The 26,343-nt window shown below is 33.0% G+C and overlaps 1 protein-coding gene across 2 annotated transcripts; it reads right to left on the bottom strand.

Moving 5' to 3' along the window:
• Positions 1 to 3,447: 3,447 nt before the first annotated feature.
• On the bottom strand, positions 3,448 to 11,822 carry LOC123710329 (serine--pyruvate aminotransferase, mitochondrial). Of its 2 annotated transcripts, none has more exons than XM_045662149.1 (8): positions 11,698 to 11,822; positions 10,205 to 10,358; positions 8,683 to 8,875; positions 7,676 to 7,841; positions 5,580 to 5,735; positions 5,173 to 5,265; positions 4,188 to 4,436; positions 3,448 to 3,685 (listed from the first exon to the last, which is right to left on the bottom strand). In XM_045662149.1, the coding sequence occupies exons 2-8, from the start codon at positions 10,346 to 10,348 to the stop codon at positions 3,532 to 3,534; spliced, it is 1,155 nt and encodes a 384-aa protein (XP_045518105.1). In that variant the 5' UTR covers positions 10,349 to 10,358; positions 11,698 to 11,822; the 3' UTR covers positions 3,448 to 3,531. The 2 variants fall into 2 exon arrangements, with proteins under 2 accessions (XP_045518105.1, XP_045518107.1); XM_045662151.1 differs by lacking the exon at positions 11,698 to 11,822 and adding an exon at positions 10,863 to 11,001.
• Positions 11,823 to 26,343: the final 14,521 nt, after the last annotated feature.

Genomic DNA, 26,343 nt, shown 5'->3' with positions numbered 1-26,343 from the left:
AATGTAAATTTTCTTCCATAAGATTGCGTGCAATTAACATGCAAACCCGTACTTGTGAAATGTTAGCGTCAAAAAGACCCTGCATTTAATATATGACGGCTCGCATGCAAATGAAAAACGTGCAAGAAAACATGTACCTATAATGCACTGAAATGAATAATATAAATGTGAATTCATTCGCCGAGATTAACTAAAAGATTTCCTAACTTATAACGGAACTACCAAATTTCGTTATTGAGATTGCTGTGAAAGAGGAGACGAAATTACTAATAGTGGAACACATAATAATGCGTAAAATCCTGGGTCCGGAAATAAATAGTTAGTAGCCCAGCTGAACATTATAGCCGAATACAAGGCGCATTGACTACGTTGGCTGGTGCACCTTGAGCGCATAGGCCTAGATCGGGCAGTGAATAAAGCTAACCTAAGCCTGTTTTGTGGTGGAGGATCTGCTTCAGCTGAAAGCCAGCAATTGGCGGGAGGTAGCACGGGACAGGGAGCGCTGGAAGATTCTCATTTTGGAGGTCAAGACACTTACTCGTAGTCGCAGTGCCAGCGGAGTAACTAAGTATTGTTGGAAAGTCTGCCAGGACTCGAGAGTCCACCCTTGATTTGAGAACTGGCAGTAAATTACAAAGAATTCATTTTTTTGCTGACATTAAATTACCGACATTGATAAACATTGCCCATTGTAATCGACTGATTTGGTAGGATTATCTATAATATCTGTATGTTCCGGACAATTATCACCGTTGCCGGAAACATAATCTTGTTCTCACTGACTATCGTCAACAAGTTTTCATTCCCCGCTTACTCTAGCAGCTTCAGTTTTCTCGCCTCTTCGCTGGAGAGTGACCTATTTATGAGTGGTATGGGTTGGGAATTCTTAATATACCAGTATTATGATTTTAAAATGTACGTGGAATAATTATTTATAATAATAATACGCCTCTATTCCACATCTTTGACACCATACATTTGATAAAGAAAGATAAATTTACAGTTTTAACTAAAATGCGGCCCCTGTCCGGGAGAAGGCCTCCTCCAACTTTTTCCACCCTAATTTATTTTGTGCCATCATCATCCAATTTCTACCAGCTACCCTCTCGATCCCGTCGGCCCAGCGCTCGATTGGTCTACCTTTGTTTCATTTTCCTTTCGGACCCGTCCATTCGGTTACTGCTCTAGACCATCTGTTCAACGAGCTACATGGCCTGCCCATCTCCATTTAAGTTTAAGAATTATTAATAAGCAGCAATTAGTTAATAATATGTTTATTTGAAATAGTAGCCATATATAAAATAAATTGCATATTTGCATTTTTTGATCTAGTCGAGAAGAGAATTGATCTAAAAGAGAAAAGAAATTATACAATAAGAATTTTTTATTTAATTGTAATATTTCTCTTCAAATTTTGTGCACACTTGCACATGCATGAATTATGTTTTTGTGTGTCGTGAGTTCTCTGTTAGTGTTTCGTTAGTGTGCCTTTCTAAAATAAATAAGTAAAAAAAAAATTGTGGCACTACAACATTTTTCAGTCTAGGCCTCAGTTGCCTGAATCTGTTTCATGATCATTTGTGAATCTTATTGGCATGTCAGTGATCAGCCTTGTGTGTCTGACACACGCCTTCGACGTTTTGTGTCTGAGGCAAACCGGTTTCCTCACGATGTTTTCCTTCACCGTTCGAGCGAACGTTAAATGCGCACATAAAGATAAAGTGCAAAGCTGGGGATCGAATCTACAACCTCAAGGATGAGAGTCGCACGCTGAAGCCGCTAGGCTCATAGAGCCCATGGGCTCTTTGGCCATACATAAACTGTAAATAAATAAAATATCAGGAACCTGGGGACTTATTACATCAAAACTTATAAATTAAGGTCTTTTAATGCTTTTAATTTTCAGTGTTTATGATAAGCGGTAGTTATATTTGTCTTTATATGTAATAAAATTCCGTTGAAATAACCCCAAATATCAACCATAAAACACTGTTTTCGCCAGTATTGCAGAATTTACAAACAGTTCACTCTATCTGTTTTAATAACAAGTTAATGTTTCGCGGAAATATATTCGGTGTGACCGATATTCCAGTGAAGTTTGGTTACCGGAATCGGGTTAATGTTTAGATTTAGTGCTAATAGGGTGGCTGTAAATAAGCAACAATGTTCTGGTGCTATCCGATGGCACATTTGGCAAGCCCGCCTTGCTCCGGGCGCACGCCACTTGCCAGTACTTAACGCGGTTTCACAATTGTTTTTATGTAAAAACGCAAATATGTTGGCTTGTTTTTGTAGCTTTTATTTAGTGGTTTCTATAACGGACTGAATTGTTTCGCGTCGTATGTGGCGACATTATCTGTAACCCAGGACCCCTCCGATGAATAATACAGCTTGACTCCTGAGATACAATACAGTAGCAGTGGTCCTGTTTCGAATATGTTGGCAAAGTTTTTTGGTAGATGGACTCTAAAATACAATTAAACTGTTTATATTTTTAGTTTAAGTTTAAGTTATCAGAGACAAAGAACTTCTCTATATAATAATATAAAGAATAACATTAATTCGTTACATTAGATTTGGGTTAAATATTTTTTTAAAAATCCGACCTTCGCGGTTACAATGAACACTAAGAATTACGAATATTTGACAATTTATTCCAACGTTCAAATATTGTACAGCCGAAAACATTAAGTGTAGCTGATGTCCGGTCCTATCGTTAAAACTTTACTATTTAAAGCTAAAGCAAACACCCCGGCGTTACACCCCACATTTTCCCTGCTTGCATGCTATGTATCTTTATGTCGCGATTTGTTCCAAGATTAGAGCATAAATTTCAAATGGACGTAACACGTAGACTGCTGGTTCAACATACGATTTTCAACCCTGAGTTTGTCCGAACTACGTCCACCAACGTAACTTTCAACAATTAACGTAAGAAAGTAATTAGCAAGTGCGGGCGTGCAGGAAAACTTTCTGAAGTCGATAAGTCTTAGATGCAAAAAATCAACGACCAGAAATGTCTCATTCCAGAACGGGAAATCTTTTATTGCATGCTTAATTGTTTAAAAACTTATTAGTCGTTTCAACTAAAAGTATATACAAGTTTTATGGACAATTTAACAAGAAAACAAGCTACATACTTGCGTGATATATGATGGTGTGAAAATGAGAGTAGGTACTTGAATGTACATTCCCTCACTTTCACACTATCAACTACCATCACACAACATTATAAGGTATAACGTATTTTATATATTTTCTTGTTTTTTCTGTTTTTTATTTGAACCTTTTTTGTTAATTACGTATTCCAAATAGGTTCCGTTTAGGTAAATGTTCTTTGTTGTACATAATTCACGTTAGCTGTGTAGTATTACGAAATAAATAAATATTTCTGTCAAAACTTGAAGAAACATCGAACGAAACTTTAATAAAAATAAAATGCCCTTATAAACCTTATCATTGTTGGTTAAAATTTTAATAAGATAAAAATGATATACACAAACAATAAAGATATATACATTGAAACAGGTGTTAAATTTTGCTCTTCATGACAGTCCGTGTCGCATCAACCATCGCTTGGACAACCTTTGTAACGACATCTTCATTGGAGTTGACTCCCATTATCCCAATTCGTAGTGCCTTTCCTACTGTTGGTCCCAAGCCCCCGAAGATAACGATACCATGTCTGAAAATTAATGATTACAATGCAGTTGCAATGATTAAACATGCTAAGTGATTGAAATTAACGAACGAGGAAGAGTGAAGCAGTTCGTTAGGGCCAGGGCCACACAGGGCTGATCATCTCTAAATATATCACTAAAACAACAATATAAATAGTTTGTGCTTATTTACTGAACCAATTGTATTCTGTGAGCAGTAATGGCCTAATTTTTTGAGCTTGCGACTTTCATTCATTACATTTAACTAGCTGTGAATCCTTAACCCAACATTGATGGCATGTGTCAGGCACAGTAGACTGATCACCTAATAGCATATTGAAAAAAAAACAAATAACCGATACAGACATCTGAGCCAAGAGCAAAAATTGCCACCGCTGTTGTTAATTGTATGAGTAAAACTTCACTTGTGTTTGCGCTCCCACTATAACGTCTCCTAGTGGCCGGTCACAAAAAATATTGATTATCCCCCATAAACTTAGTTAAAAAAATACAGAGCTTGTATCTTACTTGTATCTGATATGATTCATAAAATCCTGGTCAACACAGCCGTTTGGTACTTTAACTGTTGTAACTGTAGCGAGTCTATCTTCAGGTTTTGGTATGAGAAATTCAAATCCATAGTTGGATAGCATTTTGTGAAATAAAGCGGTTGTTTGAGCATGACGTGACCAAGCTTTTGGCAAAGTTTCATTTGAAAGCTCAATAAGGGAACGTCGCAGTGCCCATATTAGTGGAGGGCTTAAAGTGTGATGGTAACTGAAAACGCAAAAATACGTTAACATTTGTTTTATTGTTCAAAGAAACTGGATAACAATAAAAGTAGAAGGTAAAAACTATCTAATCGCTTAATTTTTGTGTTTATTTTAATGATATTGTTAAATTACTTAACGCTTTTCTTAAAGTATATTGTGATTTTTTTGCTTACAGCGATTGAGTGATAATTATATATGGGAATTACTTTGATAACTGATTTGTGTGAATTATAAAAGATACATTATGTTCCATCTAAATACTATGTATAAAAAAAGCCATTAAGTCGCCGTATATTGTGGCATTGATCTGCGATACATATCGAAAAACTGTTATTTTTTCGTTTGTAAGATGCTTCCATATATTAGTGTAAAATGTTTGTTAAAAAATCCTAAACATAAAAATTAAATATACAGTATTTTAATTTAATTTAATTTACAATATTCTTAACCTCAACATAATAAAAATGATGAAATATTAATGAAAAGAATTTTAAAAGTTTGGTCCCTGTGGCAGTGTACCTTTAATGCTGGCAGCATTACCTCGCTCTGTTACGATACTTATTCGTTGAGCGAGGAAAGCACCATCTCTGTGGTCTCCGGTACTGTCTACCAGGCGTCAACTTAAATCTTTAATTAGCGCCTGTCCACTTGAACCCAACGGCCCAAGAGTAAATAAATTAAATTTTCCATTTTTTTGTACATTCTTTCTTGTAGTACTTTACGGTACACTGTTTACTTACTTTTTACTCTTCTCGAAGCAATTCCATTGTTTCGCGATTAATTTTACATCGAAGTAGAAAGCTGGCTCGTGTGTGCGACTGTTTATCTTTTGTCTGAAAATTTATGAATAGTATAATAATGATAATTAATTATATTTAATTATTATATAATATAAAATTTATATTATATGAATTATCGAACCTGGATGTTGATCTATATATTACTTTCATTTCCGATTAAATTGATTTTACCCAGTAAACAGGGAAGTGTTTAAATTTAACACGTATCCGAAAGATATAAAGATTGACCGATCTTCGTCAAATGTGAAAATTTTTTCATAAGTTTATATAATTACTCACTGAATAGATATTTTTAATTAGTAATATTAAAGACTCAGTGCATATAGAGAAATAAATGTAAAACATACTGTGCTAGTTCACTGAATGCCACTGGAGTGATGCCTGCAGGGCCACTTAGAGCTTTTTGTGTTGACGTATATACTGCGTCTACTCCCCATTCATCCATCAAAAATGGTACAGCACCCAGTGACACCACAGTGTCTACCAGCAAAAGAGTTCCGTATCTGAAAAAACGATTTATATATTAATTTCACTTGTTTAAAAAAAAATCAGTTGAAAATGTGGAAAACGCAGATATTAGAATACACAACAGCTATTTCGATTTTTTTTGACTTACTTTATATAAGTTAAATGTGTTAGTAAGAATAACTTTTTAAAGGCTATGTTTGTAAAATATTTTAAAACGATATATGATAGATCTTTAATTATATATTACAGTCCCGACAATTGTGTAGAACAGAAAAAAGACGTTTAAACAAACAACTAAATTAAATATGGTCTAAAATAATATACAGGCTTCAATAAAAGGAAATATCAAATACTAAACTACGTGCACTGGAAAAGATGAGGAAAAGTCAAGGAAAATTCATGCGTTTTTCGTAATTTATGTCAAAGCGAACTCATTAAGTAATGAAACAGGGAAAGCACGCGGCGTCTGTACTACAAAAAATATCAACGCACTTGGAAGGTTTCAAAGCAAGTAGGTATTTATTTTGATACTAGCCGTCCACCCAAGGTTTGTATGACGTTTACTCAACTTGGAGGCGTATACGTAAAATAGATTTTCATCTAATCAATATTAAATAACAACGTTTATAATTATCAAATTCCTGGCATGTAGGCTTGTAGAAGCCACGTTGACCTAATAAATTTACATATGTATTAAGAAATTTATTAAGACACATTCCTATATCGTTTAAGTTAACAATCAGTGCTCACTGAAAGAAAATGTTTAAGAGTACAAAACCAGTATTTGCTCAGGGCTACGAAATATAGACATAAATTACTACAAATAACCGAGAATTTATAGAATAATAAAATTTTACAAGAACGAAAATTTAGTCTAAAGTCAAAGAACATAAATAAAAACGAACAACGTACAGCCAGGTACAATTTTAATGTTTATATTTAACTGCCATTATTTTCACCGGTATGCTAATTGCGGTATCTTGAGAACTTGTAATTAAAGGAGTTTTAACCAGTTTTAAAGAGCGTAACAAAAAATGAAGTCATGGCCGGATGGGGATGTAATTAAATTGTTCCGGGCCTGTGTCTCGTTTAAGCTTGGAAAATCGAATAGTTTTGCCACTAAACTTTTTTGACTTTGGAAGTGCACTCACAATTTCCTGTGACGGTTAACGTTGTTGGTGAACTTGGGTGATCAATTAGTGTGAACTTGCAATGTAAGAATATAAATAATTAAAATTATTATTTAGTATATACACACAAAATTGTGACTTATTTTTCAAAGAAATTAGATTTATACTATATCCACAGATATAAGAAGAATTTTAGTCTCACACTCTTATAACTACTGAGTAGTATAATATAGTAGTAACTGTACGCATTACATTTATTAAACACTGTATTTTAGTTAAATAACTACATGGCCCGTTGAACGTCGTATCACCTACATATATTTCTGTAAAATTATAGCTAAAAAAATCATCGACTTGAAATTGATTTTTTTATTTTTTATTTTCGATAACCACCTCTTACTTTTAATTAAAAAGAGACTACATACAAAACAGATCAGAGGGATCGCTCCTGATACGATAGCTATGAAACGGAAACATTTCTGATCGTACTAAAAGTATTCGACAATCAAGTGACAATTTTTTATATCTAAACAAATATTTTGAAGTTAGAAACGAATTGTATTGGTAAATTAAATTACTTTTTTTCATTTTTTTAACTATATTTACCGTTTAATCTTTTCTGGAATTTCCACAAGTATCAAAATTAGCCTAATCGGTGCAGTCGTTCTCGATTAGCTAGATAAACAAACAGCAATTCTTATATTAAAGGTACAAATTCATACACAATTATGACAGATATCAAATGCATGCAAAGCTTAATATATTTTATAAAATATAATATTTTGACTGTTTTTTGAATGTTTTGTTGTGACGTAGACAATGTTTAATAAGTTATTTGTACTTACTTATGGCAAATATGTCCAAGACCCTCCAGTCTCTGAATGGTGCCTGTAGAAGAATCTCCATGAGTGATGAAAAGTGCTGTTGGACGATAATTGCTCAATGCTGCTTCTAATTGCTCGAAACTAAATGTTGCGTTGAAGGGAACTTCAGTAATATGCGTAGGGATTCCTGGTAAAGTATAACTGGATAAGTATAAATTCAGTTACCAAAATAAAGGACCTCCTGGGTCTAGATTTAGCCAGAGATTCGCCATTTGAGATATAGTTATTGATGACTAAAAAGAAAATCAAGGTTCATGATAGTATTTTATTAGTACTACTGATAATAAATTTTACATTTAATTTAATTTGTTATTATTATAGATGCCAAATATTAAATTAAAATATAATTGTTCGTGTATGCACAGTTACTATAAGTTAATACTTATTGGGTTATATATATATATATATATATATATATATAATTACTACTATACGTGTGTATGTCACTGAACTCTTTAACGGCTAGAACGATTTGAATTAATTTTTTATGCGTTTGGAGCCCATCTGCCGGGCTGATGTTGCAGTCAGTATGTAGATTATATTCTATACAGTAAATAAAAAGCTGGTATATTGGAACTTTTTGCCTCTTAATATCAGACTAGCTCTCTCTTCCTTTAGATATTTTTCTCATCTTGCTCGTAATATGCTACATATGTATAGATACATATATATATATATTAATTATGACTCATTAACGTTAAGATTAGGTAAAAAATGTTTCAATTATTTATAAATTTCTTGTACAACTAACTCGGTAGGTATTTTTGTATTTGTACTTGTACTAACTCTGTAGGTATTTTTGTATTTTTACATACTAGGGTTGCCTGGAAGAAATAGCTTGGTAGTGATAAAACCGCCCGATGCCTAATAACTTAAGTCGTCAAGTCTAAACAAATAAATACTATAAGATATTATAAATTATTTTACAAGTGAAATTAATACGTAAAATTCGTACCATATAGCCTTACCATGCTTGTAAGCAATTGTTTCCGCTCTCAAGTCCCAAATACCTCTTTTAGCGATCAAAAGGGTATCGCTTGGGCCGAGGAGGTTGGTTATGATTGTCTCCATACCACTGTGCCCCGAACCACTTATGGCGAGGATGAGTTCTGACTTCGTTTGAAATGCATACTTGAGACCAGTTCTAATGTCTGACATTACCTGAAAGACAACTCGTTATTAACAGCTTGAGAAAAAACTATACTAGTTCTAACACGGCTTATGTTTGAATAAGAATTTTCATCTTTTCAAGCATTAGCTACCTGTTATAAAAAATTATGTGCACAAATAATTAAAAACAATAACAAAAACAGTCTTGGCGTTCATAATTTTATTTTGTTGTTAATTAAATAATATCAATAATTTCTTCATAAACGATTATACCATGTGTATAACGTTCCAATGTCCTAGCATGTGTCTGAGCTGATATTTTTAATTGGTTCAGATTTATTAACAACTTTTTCAAAGTGTCGAAAATAGCAATTTCTTTCTGAAATATTTACAAACGGCAAAGGCAACTTTAGTTTCATTTCAGTACGTTATGGAAGCTGTGCAGAAGTATAACTGAACATTCCATCACAGGGAACACAATTATTTAAAGAAAACTCTTAAATACATACATAGCTTCAATCCGGTAAATAAATGTTTTCTCTAAATGTGTAAAAGCTATGTTAACAAAAGACAATACTAAACATAGTTATTTGATTTGACCACATATTAGATGTCCTTCTTTGATAATTTTTATTTTTATAGACAAGTTCTGTGCCTGATACATTTCGTAGAGGTTTGGTTTCTTATTAATAATATATTACATTTTAATATAATTTGTATTTTTAGTATTTGGGGTGTTGGCCTAGTGGCTTCAGCGTGTGACTCTCACACTTGAGGTTTAAGGATCCCCGGCTGTGCCACCAATGGACTTTCCTTCTAAGTGCCCATTTAACATTCGCTTGAACGGTGAAGGCAAAGGAAGTCGACGGCATGTGTCATGCACAGGAGGCCGATCACCTAGTTGCCTATTAGATTAACAAATAATCATGATACAGATACAGAAATTTGAGGTCCAGACCTAAAAAGACTGTAGGGCCACTGATTTATTTTATTTAGTATTTACGATGTAATGCTGAATAATAAAAACTTATCTATTTCAGATGATATCAAAATATAGTTTTAGAGTTAGTAACACTTCGGTCTTAGTTCCTATGTTAGTGAACCCTACACAAAACAGCAATGAGACCAAAACAACTTCATGGACAGCAAACTAACGATTTAACATAAGCATTTCCTTTGTGATCAACCGTTGTTATACCTAACATGATGCATCGATCGCATTAAACCCGTTAGTTCGGGTATCGGTATAACTGACACACTACAAAAACAGGGCAAGCCCAATAGCGACCTGAATATGCTGTTATGCTGAATAAAGATGTCATTAGAGAAATCGATCTAGTTCATGATTGAAATGAATAAATAACAGTAAACTTTACTTACATTGAAATAATCATCACAAATCGGAGAGAGTACTGGTTTAGTCATGTCCTTTCGGACTGATGGTAATAAGTTGCTGGGGCCAGGACCACATAACAGAAGTTCCTGTTCGTCACGATCTTCGAATTGTGGAGGTGGAACCGACATTGTTTTATGTCTGTAAGAATATTAGTTGATTAACGTATCTTCCGTCTTAGATCAAGTAGATGTGTATATATTTAATTCTACTGTAAGTGTTTATGTCACTGAACTCCGCTAAACGGCTGGACCGATTTGACTGTTTTTTTCAGTCAGTCATCCGCCATACAGCGCTGACGTGTCTCCCTGCGACTTTCATTTATTCCCGAACTAAAGATAAAATTCGAGTTATTCGCTTTACGAGCCCTGAAGATGCGGTGAAAAAGTATGAAAATGCCATAGAAGAAACCCCTAAAGAAGAATGGGCCCACTGCTTTTCTCAGTGGTTCCATCGAATGTGACGATGTGTACAGAGGAACGGAGATTACTTCGAAAAACAATAAAAGTATTGGCAACATTCTACATTAAGCCGTTTTCATTTTCTAAACATTTTCAGTGTTACCTAGGTAAGCATGAAAAGTAAATTTGAATAATGCGGACCTGTCTAACTTAACACCAAAAATTACGAGCTCCTTAAACTAACCAGACAAAGCAAAGTGGCAGGTAGAAGGATACCTGGCCATAATGGTTTGTTCATTCAGTCACTGTCCAGAAGCCTAGCACCCAAAATGAAAGTAGTTATGATGATGTCCAACCGTTCTTCAAGAAGAAGATACAACAATTCTGAGGTGATATGTTATAAGAAAACATTCTACATGTTCTTACAATTTGTTTACTCCATTTAACGTCATCTAACATCTAACGATAAGATGTGAACTTTAGTTCAAAGTGACATTTGATAAGACATGAGACGCGAAGCTCAAATGCAATGTTCGTACAAATTGATTCCAATACAATCGCGACGAAGATCATCCCGAGGGACAACGATCGCTGTATAGATTTTGTAGACAAGCGAAAACTGATTTCTAACGCTGGGCAAAATAGTATTGCAAATAATATTGACAAAATATATGAAATACAAAAGTCTTAGTGTTCGTTTTACTGTTTACAAAAATCGGTGTATGTAAAACAGTTGAATACTTTAAAATTAACATAATATTTATATGCGGGTTGAACTAATCGAAAGACTAATTAAAGAAAAGATGCATCATAATTGCCAAGTCTAAAATGAGAAATTACGAAAACAAATTGTCGAAGTCAAGTACAAATTCATTGAATATGATCAGATCTGTATGTCGATTATATATAACGTTCAATTATGGAAGAAATCAATCCAAGAGAATTAGCCATTGTTTCGATCACATTTGATCACATTTCGATTCAATAAAATTTTGCGTAGCTATTTAATATATAATTTTTCATTTATCGACTTCACTTCGTGTAATATTTTAATAAATTATTTTTTATTGTTTACTTACGCTAAGAACAGATTTATACTTTAATAATATTAGTTTATTTGATAAGCAATAACTACTTCACAACCGTCTGTCACCAGTGAAGATTATTACTAAACGATAACCCAGAACCCTCAGTCTTGAAGTTAATTATCGCACCAGTAATTTGAAACCGTATATTTTTAATACATTCATTAATGTTGTGCAACCTAATCATTCTTCATTAAATATAAATAGTGCGCACCTCGCGTTATCACCCACGTCATTGCCATCGCAACATATTAAATAGGCTCGAAAAAATATTTTAACATTTTTAATCCTAGCGCGTCCACAAAGTATACAAATAGCGTGTATGTATATGGTAGTTTCCGCACGTAGAATCCCATTTTGTCCATTGTGCGTAAAACTCATAAGTTTTCAGAGCTGGCGAAATTAGTTTTGTTAAAGGCAAGTTCTATATCAATTAATGCTTGGAGTCCGATTGCTATGATTTCGGAGTCACCAATGCAAGACACAACGTTGTGTTGGTTCTGTTGATTTTCCTGAGAGGTAGGCGTCTTGATTTGTGTAAACAAGCAGCGTATAATACTAGTCTAGTTAAAGAAACCAACGGTTGGTTTAACTGAGAAATAAACTCTTGTTTTAAAGTTTAATACTGTCTTTTATTTCTCTCCTGAAATTACTAATATTAAACGCTCGTATGTACCAAAGAATTGATGGAATCCCCATCGCTATACATTACACACCGGCTCAGACAATTTACAATGATTACTCAACGCTTGTTTATTTGTTGCTCTTGCTAGCTTGCTTATGTTCTAATAATATGATGTGTATGTGTGTGAAATTTGTGATTTCATATTTTCCTGTATAATTTTATACATACACGTTATTTTAGAATTAATAAATAAATCTACTTCCTAACATTTACAATAATAAAGATGTTAGTTAGTTATTGATTGCTGTGCAATGACACATTTTCTAGAAAAGTTATGGAAAAATATAGTGAAATGCGAATGGAATCGCTAAGTGCATTACTCGATTTAAGACGCATGGTACTATGACCATTATTTTCACAGTTCGTTTAGTCAAGGACGTGATCTTTGGTATGGTAAAATAATGTAGGGTGTAGGCGTAACTCCTATTTACTGTAAAAATACGATTTAAATGGTAACACTAGGAAAACATTGCATTTAACGAAAACATTCTTTGACTATTAGAATCTGATTGATCTATATTATTTATTATAATTATGATTAGCTATTCTAATATTTAAAAACAAGTGATACGTAAATAATTTGTCAACAGAAACATAAAACTGTACATATTATTATTAGCTGTTGAAACTGAGGTTTGCAACTGAATCCTTCTTAATGTTAAAAATCGTTATTTGACAATATATTAAAACAATTAAACACAATTGATTGATTGATTAAACATAGTAAACATTTAAATATATACGAAATAAATAAATAAATAATTAATAAGATCAATCAACCTTTGCTCCAACCAAATATATATCCGATCCAAAGATATCCTATCACTGAGCTCAAAGGTTCGGCCTCAAGCTGTGCACCAATGGACTTTGTATGTTAACAATCACCCGTACTGAGATAAAAAACATCGTGAAGATACCGGTATGTGTCAGGTGCAGAAGGCAGATCGCCTACTTGCCAATTCAAAACATATATAGACGTCTCAAGCCATGTCCAAGGGTTTGCGCTATTGCAAGATACCAGACCATATATTATTGTGATTTTCAGTACGTTTGAAATGCGAGTTTGTCGGTGTGAATGTCCTATTTGTACGTACGTTATAAAATACCAGTGAAATCCCTAATGAGTCTTAGGTGTTCCGAGCGGCTTGAGGTTTATGCATAGTAATGAGAAAACTTAATATTGTAAAATGGTTTCAAAGAACTTTTTAAAAACTGAAGGCTTTTAGTATAGGAAATGTTTCACTTTAAGAAAATACAGCAAACTTGGAGGAGAACTTGATATAAGAATTGTATATAGATGGTGATATGTTTCGATCAGTTAATGTTAAAACTATGTTTTATTGAATAACAAACTTTACAATAGAATAATTAACAATTTAAAAAAAAAATTCGTTCTTGAGACACTATAAAAAAATGGATTCGACATTTCTATCAAATAAATGTCAATGGGTAAATTATATTTTTGGAATTTGTTGCAAATAAATACCAAATTCAAATTTTGTTTTTGTCGTCTTTCCTCCGTCCCCTCATTTGAAGGCGAGGGAGTCCTCCAGGCGTTCCCATCACTCTTCTCCGCATTATTAAAACCAATTATTGCCTCCTATCATTGATTTAATATGGGTTCCCATTAAAATCAATATAACATATATTTATTTTTTCTGTAATAGGTGGCAAACGTGCCATCTGTTAAGTGATACAGCCCATGGACACATTTCCAGAAGACACGAAAGTGCGTTTTTATTTATTTATTTATTAAAGCGTACCACATCATACATTGTATTTAATCTACTGCATATTTTACCTAATCTTTCATCTAAAATTTATGACAATTGAAGTAAAGATAAGTGTTTCAAAAAAGAAATTAAAAATTAAAATATATACAAAAAAAACATCAGCAAAACAGCGAATTAGGTTCGAGATAGGCACCTAACAGTGCTTTCTGTAAACCGATCAGCCCACTATCGAATATATCCAGCATAAGGATATATATATATATATATGTCGGAGGAAGCCATTCAACGTGTTGCTTGTTGATTGTACAATAACACGTTAAATTCTCTTTATCATTTAAACACGTTGCATTAATCTTAATTTAACTTAATACGCGATTTTACGATATTATAAAACCTAAAACATATTTCTGTTAACAAATTAGTGATTTTAGTTAAAATTAGTCACGTTTTTCAAATTTATAAGATTGTAATCGTTATTAAACAAACGACCAATGAGAGCAGAGCATTTTGCTCGAATGGGGTCGAAGCGCCATCTATATATAGGCCAGTCCATTGGTTGTTACGGGGCCTTTTTGAAGTGGAGACGGATCGAGTTGGATCCCTGAGTTTTGGTCGCTAGATTGGTGCATTGAACTCACTGCTCGGTCTTAAAACTTATAATTTATTATTAATAACTACCATAAAATATCAGTGTAAATAAAATATTGTGAAAATTACAATCGTCGTGTTTTGTGCTCGCGCTTTACCCTCATGACGCCCACCAAATCTGCAACCACTGTTGACGACGTCACTGGAGAAGGTGTTTCTCCGACATATATATATATATATCTAGGATAAGCACTATTCAATCCGTTAAAATCGCGAAGAATTCGAAAGACAGGTGCTTGTACTCATACGTTGGTTTTTGTAGGAGGAATTTGGAAGATATTTCTGATTTTACACCTAGGGAATGAGTACGGGACGACAATTTTAATATCATGTAAGAGGTCACTGCTTTGTATATGATCATTTAGCAGTTTATATAAGAAGGTAACATCAGCTAAAGTTCTAAATCATACAGTGATGTCATATTATTTTTTTAAGTCGCTGGCCTTTTAGAAATTTGTTCGCTCTTTATTTGATTGACCCAAAGACGAATTGTTATTGAATATCAAATATGTCTTGAGTAAGATATCTAGGCTATAAATCATTAGTTACTTTATTTATGTATTCCATGGCACATCAGTCCAATAACATTCGTCCAAGGTTATATGTAAATTTCACAAAGTGATGTTAATTTTTAATTTATTTATCTTCTGAGAAATATACTAATTGTCTATACATTAGCTATACCTCGCAGTTTAAGGTGTAATGTGTGTTATATAACCTACCTATCAAACTTAAAAAAAATATTACATCGAATAGATACTTAGCGTGAATTAAGATTTTGTTTCTAAAAAAACATGACGTTGCTGACAAACTGATGATTAACTCATTTATATCGCCCATGTACAAAACAATTGCTAAGTACTTTTTAAGCAACGTGGCGCAAAATTAAAAATCCAAAAGCTTTGGTACCACGGTTTTACTGATTACAAAAATATATAGTGATAGAAATCTTTATTAGCCTTTAAGAGCCCTAAGGACATACTGGCAGTGATAGCGGAAAGGTTGGTTTTTTAATAGAACTGGGGGCAAACGGTAGAATGCTCACCCGATGTTAAGTGATACCGCCGCCCATGGACACCCCTCAATGCCAGAGTGCTCGCGAGTGCTTTGCCGGCCTTTTAATGCCATTGTCATTGCAATGGACTGCATGTTCCCTTCTTAAATGTTGTGATTAATATACTCTAAGCTAATCTTCTAATATAATATTTAGGACAATAAGTAACACAATAATAATCAAATGAACCTATTGACGCTATAAATGATTAATTATTATTATTTACATTTTTATTTGTTAAGGGATAAATGTGGGAGATAAATCAAATGCAGTTGTCAAGTTCATAAACTTCGTACATCGTACGACACCATTTGCAACAATTATAACTTCCGATAGAGTGATTAATTATGCGCCACCTCGTACTATTAAAATCTCCCTTCAAACTATTGATCGCATATAAAGCTAGATATACTTTTGGAAACGTTAAACACGACGCAAGCAAATAATGAATATTCGTGTGTATTTCATTGGAAGTGCAGAGAATTTAAATTTTTGATGACAATGTACTTCGGAGAATGTTCTTCCAGCTTTATTTCACTTTTACAAATACATAAAATGCATAACTCACTGATGTAATTTTTGTTATTCTCTCAACAAAATTCACCGACTTTTTTGTTAATAATTGAAAATTTTACACAGACATTTTGTGGGTTTCGTGATTTTCTGGTTTTGTACTTCCAGAAATATGTATCGTTCTTACAAATCGCGGGCCTAGTTGATGAACTTGACCCCACATGTCCAGGCTCAAACAAAAACACACTTGTCTGTGAAGAAGAAAATAAATCAATTACACACCGACAGTCCGCACTACGCAATAATTGGATTTGTTGTCAAGGACCCCGGGGTGCTATGTTGTCTATATTGTCTTACATTCCACGATCCCGGAGATACTTTTAAAAGAAATGGGAAATAAATTAAACGCAATTACTTTCTATTACTGAGTTGAGTGACAGTGGCATACATTACAGCTGTATTACAAGATCATATATTGAAATCTTTTCGTAGTGATATGTTAGATTTAAAAAAAAAAAACAAAATAATTTATTCATATAGGTAACAACACTTATGAACGTCAACAACATAAATGTATATAAAATGCTTCGAATTTTACATTTGCTGCCAGTTCTCAAATAAAGGGCTGCAACAATTAAACCATATTCCACATGACATCGGAAGTAATTAATAATAATAAAATTAACTAAAAACAAATATTGACCTCTGGAGGAGGCATGGTGAAATAGGAGCACGCACTTATATTCTCGTGGGATCAACACGCAAATACGTAGTCGAAATAACTAATATCACCCCATACACGAATTCAAGTCCGACCATTCACCACAAGTAGCACCTGTTCACGAGTATGACGCATGGCCAGCCATCGGCCCCCTTGCCTTATTTTAGGGAGAGAGACAACCCGACGCATGGACGCCTAGAATACTTGCTTCTCAGTCCATTCAGTAATAATAAACGTCACCTATTACTTGTCATACTGTATAAAATGATGAAAAATGATTGTATCTGTTATACCTTTAGAAAAAACTATTAGATTTCGTTTAGTTTCGCTTAGTGCTTTTGAATCCATCGATAGAGATCGATTATAGTAATTTAAGTATTCAGTCAATGATTGATATCTTTGTCTCCCTTTTCCTCTAGTAGTGAACCATGCGATACAAATTGACGCTAAATTACGAAGGCTGTTACACAAGTAGTGATAGCGCGATACATTCTCTCCTTGGAAATATAAAACCTAGGCATATACCATCAGCATAACCCAGACATTAGATAAAATAATAAAAATACCGTCCTCAGAGGCAACATCGAATATAACTATTACCGAAGTCACTGATTAAACGGATTAAGTAGTCACGATTTGAAATAAATTCATAAATTGTTGTATGTAATGAAAATAAATGTTTATTCAATAAATAGTCATCGATATCTGGAAAAAAATCGTAATATTTTATTTTATCATTATGACATATTTAGTTCCTATCACAATATGTTCCTTTCTGCATATTAATTTTACAAAATAATGTCGATGTTTCACATCTGCCAGGCCTCCCGTGGCGGCTCACATTTTTTTGTTTTTAAAAGTATTTGTTCTTCTTACTTGTTCATAAAATGCATAAAACGGTTTAATGAAAAAATTCTCCTTAAAATTGTTTCTGCGGAGGTGGTAAACTAAGACTTGACAAGAGTTTTTGCTCCTCTATATTCTACGATTGGGCGTTGGTGTACGGAGTTCAAGTCAGGAAGAACATCAATTAACTACGACCCCCGCGCGGGCCGCCCTACTTCGGTAATGACTGAACAAACAATTAAAAAAGTTGAAAGCATTGTTTTAGTGAATCGTCGTGTTACTGTTTGTTTTATAAGATTTCTCTAGGTAGTGCTCGCAAGTATTTGGGTATGGAGAAAGATACAGCGCTCTGGATGCCATACGAACACGCAGAAAAAAACGAGGCTGAGAATTTCACAAAGCTGTTGGGGTTTGTTACAAGATTTTAACAGATTTTTGGCTCGATACATAACTAAGGACGAAGCATAGCTTCATCATTATGACCCAGTATGTAAAAAAAACAGTTTTTTTATAAAACTTAAGGCTAAGGCGAAGGCGTTTTTTTTGAGACAGCTAAGGGCTGATAATTATCGAATACCTAAATCATGGACCCACTATTACGGAAACTTTGTACGCCGGATAAATAAAAAGTTGCATGAAACACGCACAAAGAAAGGTGTGCCAAACTCACTAAACTTCAAAAAGTTTTGTTGGATAATAGAACGTCCTCAATATTTATCGGACCTAGTTCCCGGTTATTTCAGATGTTAAGATGTTGAGGCAGTAGTCTCTGCGGTACAGCGGTACTGTACTGTAGCTTTAGATAAAAATATATAAAGATATACAAAGTACGTTGAGTACGTCGAAAAGTAAAATAACATTAACGAAAAAATAATTGCGTCATACTACCTAATAATACTTTTTAATGAAAACCCCTATTAATTATTTGCTAAAGATAGCACAGTGTTTTTACGGATTTTAATAAGTCGAAGTACAATTTGTGGTTTTTTTTTGCTTCACACACCAATGACTACAGCTTATTAACTATACATTATCTTAATAGTTATAAATTATTCTTAACCATCCTTTATAAAAACATATAATTCATAACTTCTAAGCTAAAAGCAGCGTGTGTGTTGCAAAATAAATCAGGCGAGGTAAGTGGTTAATTTTCCACTTAAATAGACTAAATAGAGAAATATCGTCTAGACGCTTTGTCAAATATTTGAAATAGTTAACATTTTTCATATGAAAGGGTTTCATAATTAAAACGGCATGTAAAGATTTCCAAATAATATCAAGTTCTCAATATTCTTTATAATTAGTACGTGTAGAAAAGGGACTTAATTCTGTCATTAAAAATTTAATAGTAAAACACGTTAAATCAGTAAATGTATTTTGGATAATTTGTATTGTCTAATATGTCAAATATTGAATATTTAAAATAGAATGTCTTTATTCAATGTTGCAGAGTTGAAGAACGAAAGTTATAATTGTCTTTATTTCAATTCATTTATTATTAAGGATGATATGATTGTGTTAATATTTTTATACAGTGAAAAGCAATTTAGAAATAATACAATGGTTTCAGAACAAGGTTCTTCGGGACATTGTCAATGCACCATGGTACATAAAAATGAAACTATCCACGTGTATCTACTATCTTAATGTGGATACAGCCGTAAATACGGCGAAACGGTTTGCCTTTCCTCACTTATACAGGTTACAAAGCCATGTGAATGCTGAGGCAAACCAACTTCTTGACACGACAGGAATAAGACGCCTAAAGAGAACTAAACCTTTGAGTTAATAAACCTAATGTAGTAAATATATCTAGCATATATGCGGAATCTCGGACACACAAACACAGTGTCAAACATTATAGAGCAATAAGACTGTTAATGAACGTTACCCTAGTCTAAGCTATTTCATTAGTATTGTAAAAAATTAAGTCAACGTAATATTACTTAGTAGCCATAATTATTGAATACACTAAATTGTAATTCATTTAAAGTCGCGCTCGTTTTTGTAACATTATTGTAATAAAAAAATGCGCTTTTTGCTAAACATAGTGATCGATTGGGTTAAATCCAGAGTTTCCTATTGTGTTCCCGTTGTAAATCTTAACAAATGACTATTAATTGGCAAGATATTTTGAAAAGAAAAAATTGCACTGTATTGCTTAAAGGAAAATCCTCAGATGTATCTGTTTCGTGATAAATTGTCTAATAGGCATATAGTAGATCAGGCATTTCCGTCGTGGGTTTGAGTCGTGCGAGCGCGTTAATTACGTATAAAGAAACGTCAGAAAGAAGAAAAAAGGGGTGATAGTCACACGCTTAAGCGATTAGGCTAACACGACACAGTGTGTGCAACACTCGGGACCGGGTCGAACATAGTGTCCGGCCGCCTCATTTGCCATAAACAAACAAATTCTTTAACGAAATACAGACAGCACAAAGCGTTGTCTTCCATACAACAAAAATAAATTATGAATCAAATAATTAATTTCGTTTTGATAAAGGTAGGAAAAGACATATACTTAACATTAAGTTTCAATCAGGCACCTCTAAATCTTCGCGATTATAACGGATTAAACAGTAATTATCAGGAACTGGATATATTGGGTAGTATCAATTTTAGCATAGCATTGTTAAGTGCCTATCTCGAACCTTATACGCCGTTTTGCTATTATATGATATATAATAGCATATATATGCTATGGTATTACTTATTGTAGTAACATTTATGTTGACGTAAAATGTCATACATTTTAGATAAAACAATTTGTAACATATATATATATATTATGTATGATGTGGTAAACTTGATTATATAAATAAATTAAGAGAATTATATAAAATATCTTGTATTTATTTTGCCCGAATCCATGTTACATCATAAAAAACTCCTTAAAAACAACAAACAAACCAGTGAAGGGTTAGCTCCACTCAGAACAAGGTCTCAACTAATCAAAGTATCATCCAATTAGATAGAGGCCCTGAAGAGTAATTTGCATTTAAAATACAACAAGTACATACCACACTTGTATCCTTTTGTTAAAGCGTACTCTCCGCTTCAATTATACAGTTTTTGTAATTGCACGCATAATATGTCGTTTCTTGTTCACCATAAAACCATTGAGAAAAGATTTTGATATACCATATTTAATTTACATCATTTTGTACCAGTTATTATTTATTTAAATACCACACCTTTATGGAGAGTTCCTAAGTACTTGATAAAAAAAATATTATTACTGTCAGACAACATTTATTACTAACGAAACACACAAAATAATAATAAACAAAAAAAATAATAAGGTAAAAAAGGAATAAGGTTAATATTAAGTGAGAAATGTGTATGCGCTGTGGTAGTCATTCTGCCAGAGACCACAACACTTAGTTTGCGCCTCAGACGCAAAAAAATAGTAGGAAATATAATAATAATAAAAATTGTATGAAAAGAAGTCTTGAAAGATTTGTTTGTATAAGAATAGAGACAAAAAATCTGCATGTACTAGTGTACACACGTAAGAAGTGAAGCATCTTTTTCGAAAAATGATCTACTATATGCAACTTTACAGAAATTGGTTAAATAAGATAAACTTCAACAAAATGCTTATATTATCATAGACTTGAATACAAATAATACAATTATTTTATTTTACCTTATTACTACTAAGATTATTACAGCATTTAATTAATTATAATATAATTATTACTATCATTGTTATCGTTATATATATATATATATATATATATATATATATATATAATAATAATATTAATGGCTTCGAATCTCTTCGAATCAACCGTGGTAAAGAAGTTTCACGTCGATTAGAGTAATGGTTGAAAAACTACTATAAGAAATAGATAAATAAATATCTATTACAAGGCTACATCTTTAACAATACGATTGTACGCAAATTCTTTGTAAGGGGAAAATTCATGGTTGTTTCGAATCTCATAAAACATTATGCAAATACTTAGCGAGTTATATAAATCATATCTCAAAACGAGACAAAATAACATTTTCTTTAACTTTAGTCATTCAAAATTTTGGATAAAAATGAGTTTCTGTCTTGTGGGAGATTTTTGTAGTTACCAACTTTACGTATTTAGATTAGAGATACGTACAAAGTTTCTCGTCTAAGAAATCTTAAATACAAATTTTATATATTTTATTCGTTAAAATATTCGTTCATTTGAAAAGGTTTTGGGCTCTTAGTGAGACTTATTTGTTATGTATATAAGAAAATGACATAAAAGAAATTTTTACAGTTTATGTATTCTACCATATATATAAAACATCATCAAAGGAATCCTAATTAAAAAAGCGTATTATAAAATCCAAGACTATGTTGACGATAAAGATATATAGCGCTAATTCATCACTGCAAGTGCGGCTTCCCTGGCAACTTGCACTGGGCAAGTGTTTGTATCTCATTTTATACTAATATTAAAACTCAATTTTCTTTTGCATTGTATAGAATCTCTGTATACCTTGCATTATATAAACTTCTCAGCCGATTATTACTATTGTAATCGAGTCTTTGTAAGCTAAACCATTGTTGAAAAGAGTGTCCATAGAGTTTCTTGCCGGTTCTTCTCCATGAGACCCACTTTTTGGAACCGTGCAACTAGACGTTTCATAAGAGCCTGCAAAGGTCTATTTGAAATAAAAACTTTGGTTTTGATTTTGACTATGTGTATTATATATGACTGCAAAACATGGGCTTTTACCAAATCCTAATATTAATTTATTGCAAGAATATGGTCTAAAAATGTTATGGTGAAGTGGTACTTGAAAGTTATCATATTCTGCCACATAAAAGGAAATTTACTTTTTAAATTATGATTAATACCAATTAGACAAAGAGACACCGTGAGTCATTTCTGAAAAAAAAACCCGTCATCTTTTAGTCGATATCAACTCCTGGGAAATAAATACAGATAATACAACTTTATCTACAGCTGTGATACTTTTTGACATTCAACACCTTTTGTCTCCACTCACCGTGACCTTGCAGGCTGTAAAGCACGCGAAAGGACGGAAAAAAATAAAATTATGTAAAATAATTATAAGTTTATTATAATATAATCCGGTTAAAAAGTTTTTCTTTCAAATCTTATATTATTTGTATTATACATATGTATTATTTTACATTATCAAATTAATATTAAAGTTTCATGTTTCATGTAAATAATAATCTATTCTAATCATAAAGTCATAATAACTTACAAAGATGAATTGAAGGAGTAAAAAATATATGGTCAAGTTAAACACAATAAAAAGGTAAACTAAATTCAGTGACGCACAAAGGGTCAAAGATAACACAGTTGTATCATAGGGATGGAAAGAAAAGCACGAGAAGACAGTTTAGGTGTTGCACGTTGAGAGGGAATCATAAAAAGTATAGCCGGCGTAGAACGGTATCTATAATAGAATATAATATAATATATAATAGCCAGGGATAAATCATAATTGCAATATTTGGAGGAAGCCTTTGTCGAGTTTCTCTCGAGCTGTTTAATAGTATAAACAAAAAAATGTGTAATTTGTTATATATGTTGTTATGTATTTAATTTTAGAGGTTTTTTTAATTAAAAATCTGCTCATTATAAAGAAGTTAATTCTATTTTGTCTAGTTTTCATTTATACATTGCACTAGCAATACTGCTATAATTTACTTCCAATATTGTAGAGGCAGTATTTTAAACACACCCATACAGAATATTAAACATACAAATATCTTTTTGATTGCACAATTATATAAATAATAAGTATATAAAAGCCCAAAGACGATTGTATATAGTATATGAAAACTATGAATTACAAAGGCAGGCGGCCTTTGCCTAATAACTTATGTAACCTAATTACTTTTTGTTTTTTGTTTGTATAATTATGTAAATTATGGTAACAAAGTATAAATACATAAAAAAAAGATACAACTTGTTGAAAATGTTTCCTAATTATCTGATGCAGACCAAACACAATCAGGAAGTCAAATAAATAAAAGTCATAAGAGATGATCTCTATAAGAGAATAAAGGAATATACATATACGCAAACAGAGACGCAAAGCTTATAATATACTTTTATCGACGACTATATATAATTTATCGTGAAAAACACAGCATTGTGATATTAATAAATAAGCATCTGGATTGCTCGTAGATTCCGTGAAATCTGCAGGGAGCTGGCGCGATGATTTATACGTCATGTGCCAACTTTGTTCGTGAATTATTGTGTGGTTCAAAGTGGACTTGCTGTATGTTATACACACTGCATTTATTACTAGATCAAGCTACAATTATGCAGCTATACTAATAATATAGATTTATTTTATTCCCGGAACAGTTATAGCCTAGTGGCTTCAGCGTGTGTGACATTAGTCGTAGTTTCGATCCCTGGCTGTGCACCAATGGACTATCTTCCTATATGCGCAATTACAATCGCTCGACCGGTGAAGGAAACATCGTGAGGAAACCGGCTTGCCTTAGACCCAAAAAACGACGGCCTGTGATCAACTTCAAATTTAAAATCATTTATTCATATAGGGAAGACAATGTACACTTATGAACGTCAAAAATATATAGTTACGAGTTAGGGGATCGGATAAAAAATGCTGTAGATTTCTTGAAGGGTTTATGTCTTCATAAATCAATGAGGAATTTATGAACACAAATTATACGCAAAAATGCAGTTATTACACACAAAAACAGTCACTAATTACTTCACACAGGACTTTAACACTTGTCTTGTCTTGAAAACGCCTGAAAAGGGATCTCCTGAAAACTGCATCACTCGACTACACATGTTGTGAAGCTGCCTGAAAAAATGATACAGTCTCCTGAAAACTAGGGTAACATTATGTAAATTACAATTTTCTAAACGGTCTGAAATCCTATTTCAGCCTGCTGAAAAGTTCTCTAAGTAGTGAAAAAATCTAGCAACATTTCAGTCGACCCGTCTTCGTAACAATATGTATATGAAATGCTTCTAATTTTACATTTACTACCAGTTCTCAAATCAAGGGTGTAGAACGGAAAAGAATAAACTCTCCGGCACTCTTTTTGATCGCGAAGTTTTTTGTTTTACACAACGTTTGTAAGAAGCTGCAAACATTACACCATGATCCACATGACATCTCAAGTAATTAATAATAATAAAATAAATTTAAAACTAAGATTTCTCCTCTATCAGCAGGATGCATGGCATGAACATGAAATACAAGCAAATCTGAGGCCTAGACTTAAAGGCTGTAGCGCCACTGGGGTTTTTTATTTTATTCCAAGCAAGTATCCTAAGGGTAAAAATGCTTTCAAGGAATTCCACAATATTCTATTAAAGAAAAAAATTATACACGTCAATAATTATTCAATACATAATTATAAGCAATAATGCGAATTCGATTGATGACGTGATTTTGTGATATGAGGTCTCAAGTCAACTCGTAGTGGCAAGAAGAAACAGTCCAGTTCAGAGTGTTTACCTACTTGTTTATTGAAGTAGGTTGACGGCATGCGGTATTATTATACGACTTCATGTAATGTGATTGTTTAATTATCTATTCGTCATTAGTAAGATCGTTTCAGGTATCGAAGTACGACCCTAAAGTGTCTGTATATTAAATTTTTTAAACGATGCGGGTAAGCTAGGCTAGGTTTTTTGGGCCTTAAATAAAAGGGCGAGCACAAAAGGCCTCAACTTATTGAACAATTACTACAGTACAGGGCACCGATCTCAATAACAACCTACTAGACACAATGCTCCACCATCAGAGCGAACCCACGTTCCCTGTACGCACTGACAAAATTCAAATTGTCGCTTCGACCCAATTCGAGTCGTTTGCTCTGATTGGGCCTAAGAATATTAGTAAAGTAATTATTCCAAACAATGAAACAATTAAGTAATAACAAAACAAATTATCATTCTTAAAAGTAATCGTCTATATCTCAATGATTAACCAAACCAACAATAAAAATCAACGGTCTATTGACTACATGACATTTTCTAATATACGTGGGTAGCACAGAAAATGTTTAGATTGGGCTACATAGAAACATTGCTAATGAAAACGTTTTTTTAATTTTAGAAACCTCTTTGGTAACCTAATGATCATTTGTTTTTGTGAATTGGCGGCAAATCAAAACTCTTGAAACTTGTTACACGTGAAAATGAACCTAATGCGAGAAAAATTTTCGGTCACTGATTTATTATGACTTTCGTTGTAGGCTTACTCAAAAACAAAGATATGATAAGCTGCGATTAGCATTTCTTAATGAAGCCCCATCTCGTGCCGCTATTTACAAATGGTTCAACGAGTTTAAGCGTGGACGTAGCAATCCCAATGATGATCCGCGTGAGAGACGTCCTTTAACAGCGTCTACTGAAGATAACATCATTGCTGTGCGACGCATGATAGTGGAAGATAAGAGTGACCTATCAGCAGATAC

This window comes from Pieris brassicae, chromosome 5 (assembly GCF_905147105.1).
Source record: "Pieris brassicae chromosome 5, ilPieBrab1.1, whole genome shotgun sequence".
Taxonomy (NCBI): Eukaryota; Metazoa; Arthropoda; class Insecta; order Lepidoptera; family Pieridae; genus Pieris; species Pieris brassicae.
Note: the sequence above shows the minus strand (reverse complement) of the source record. Positions and strands in the feature narration are given on the sequence as shown.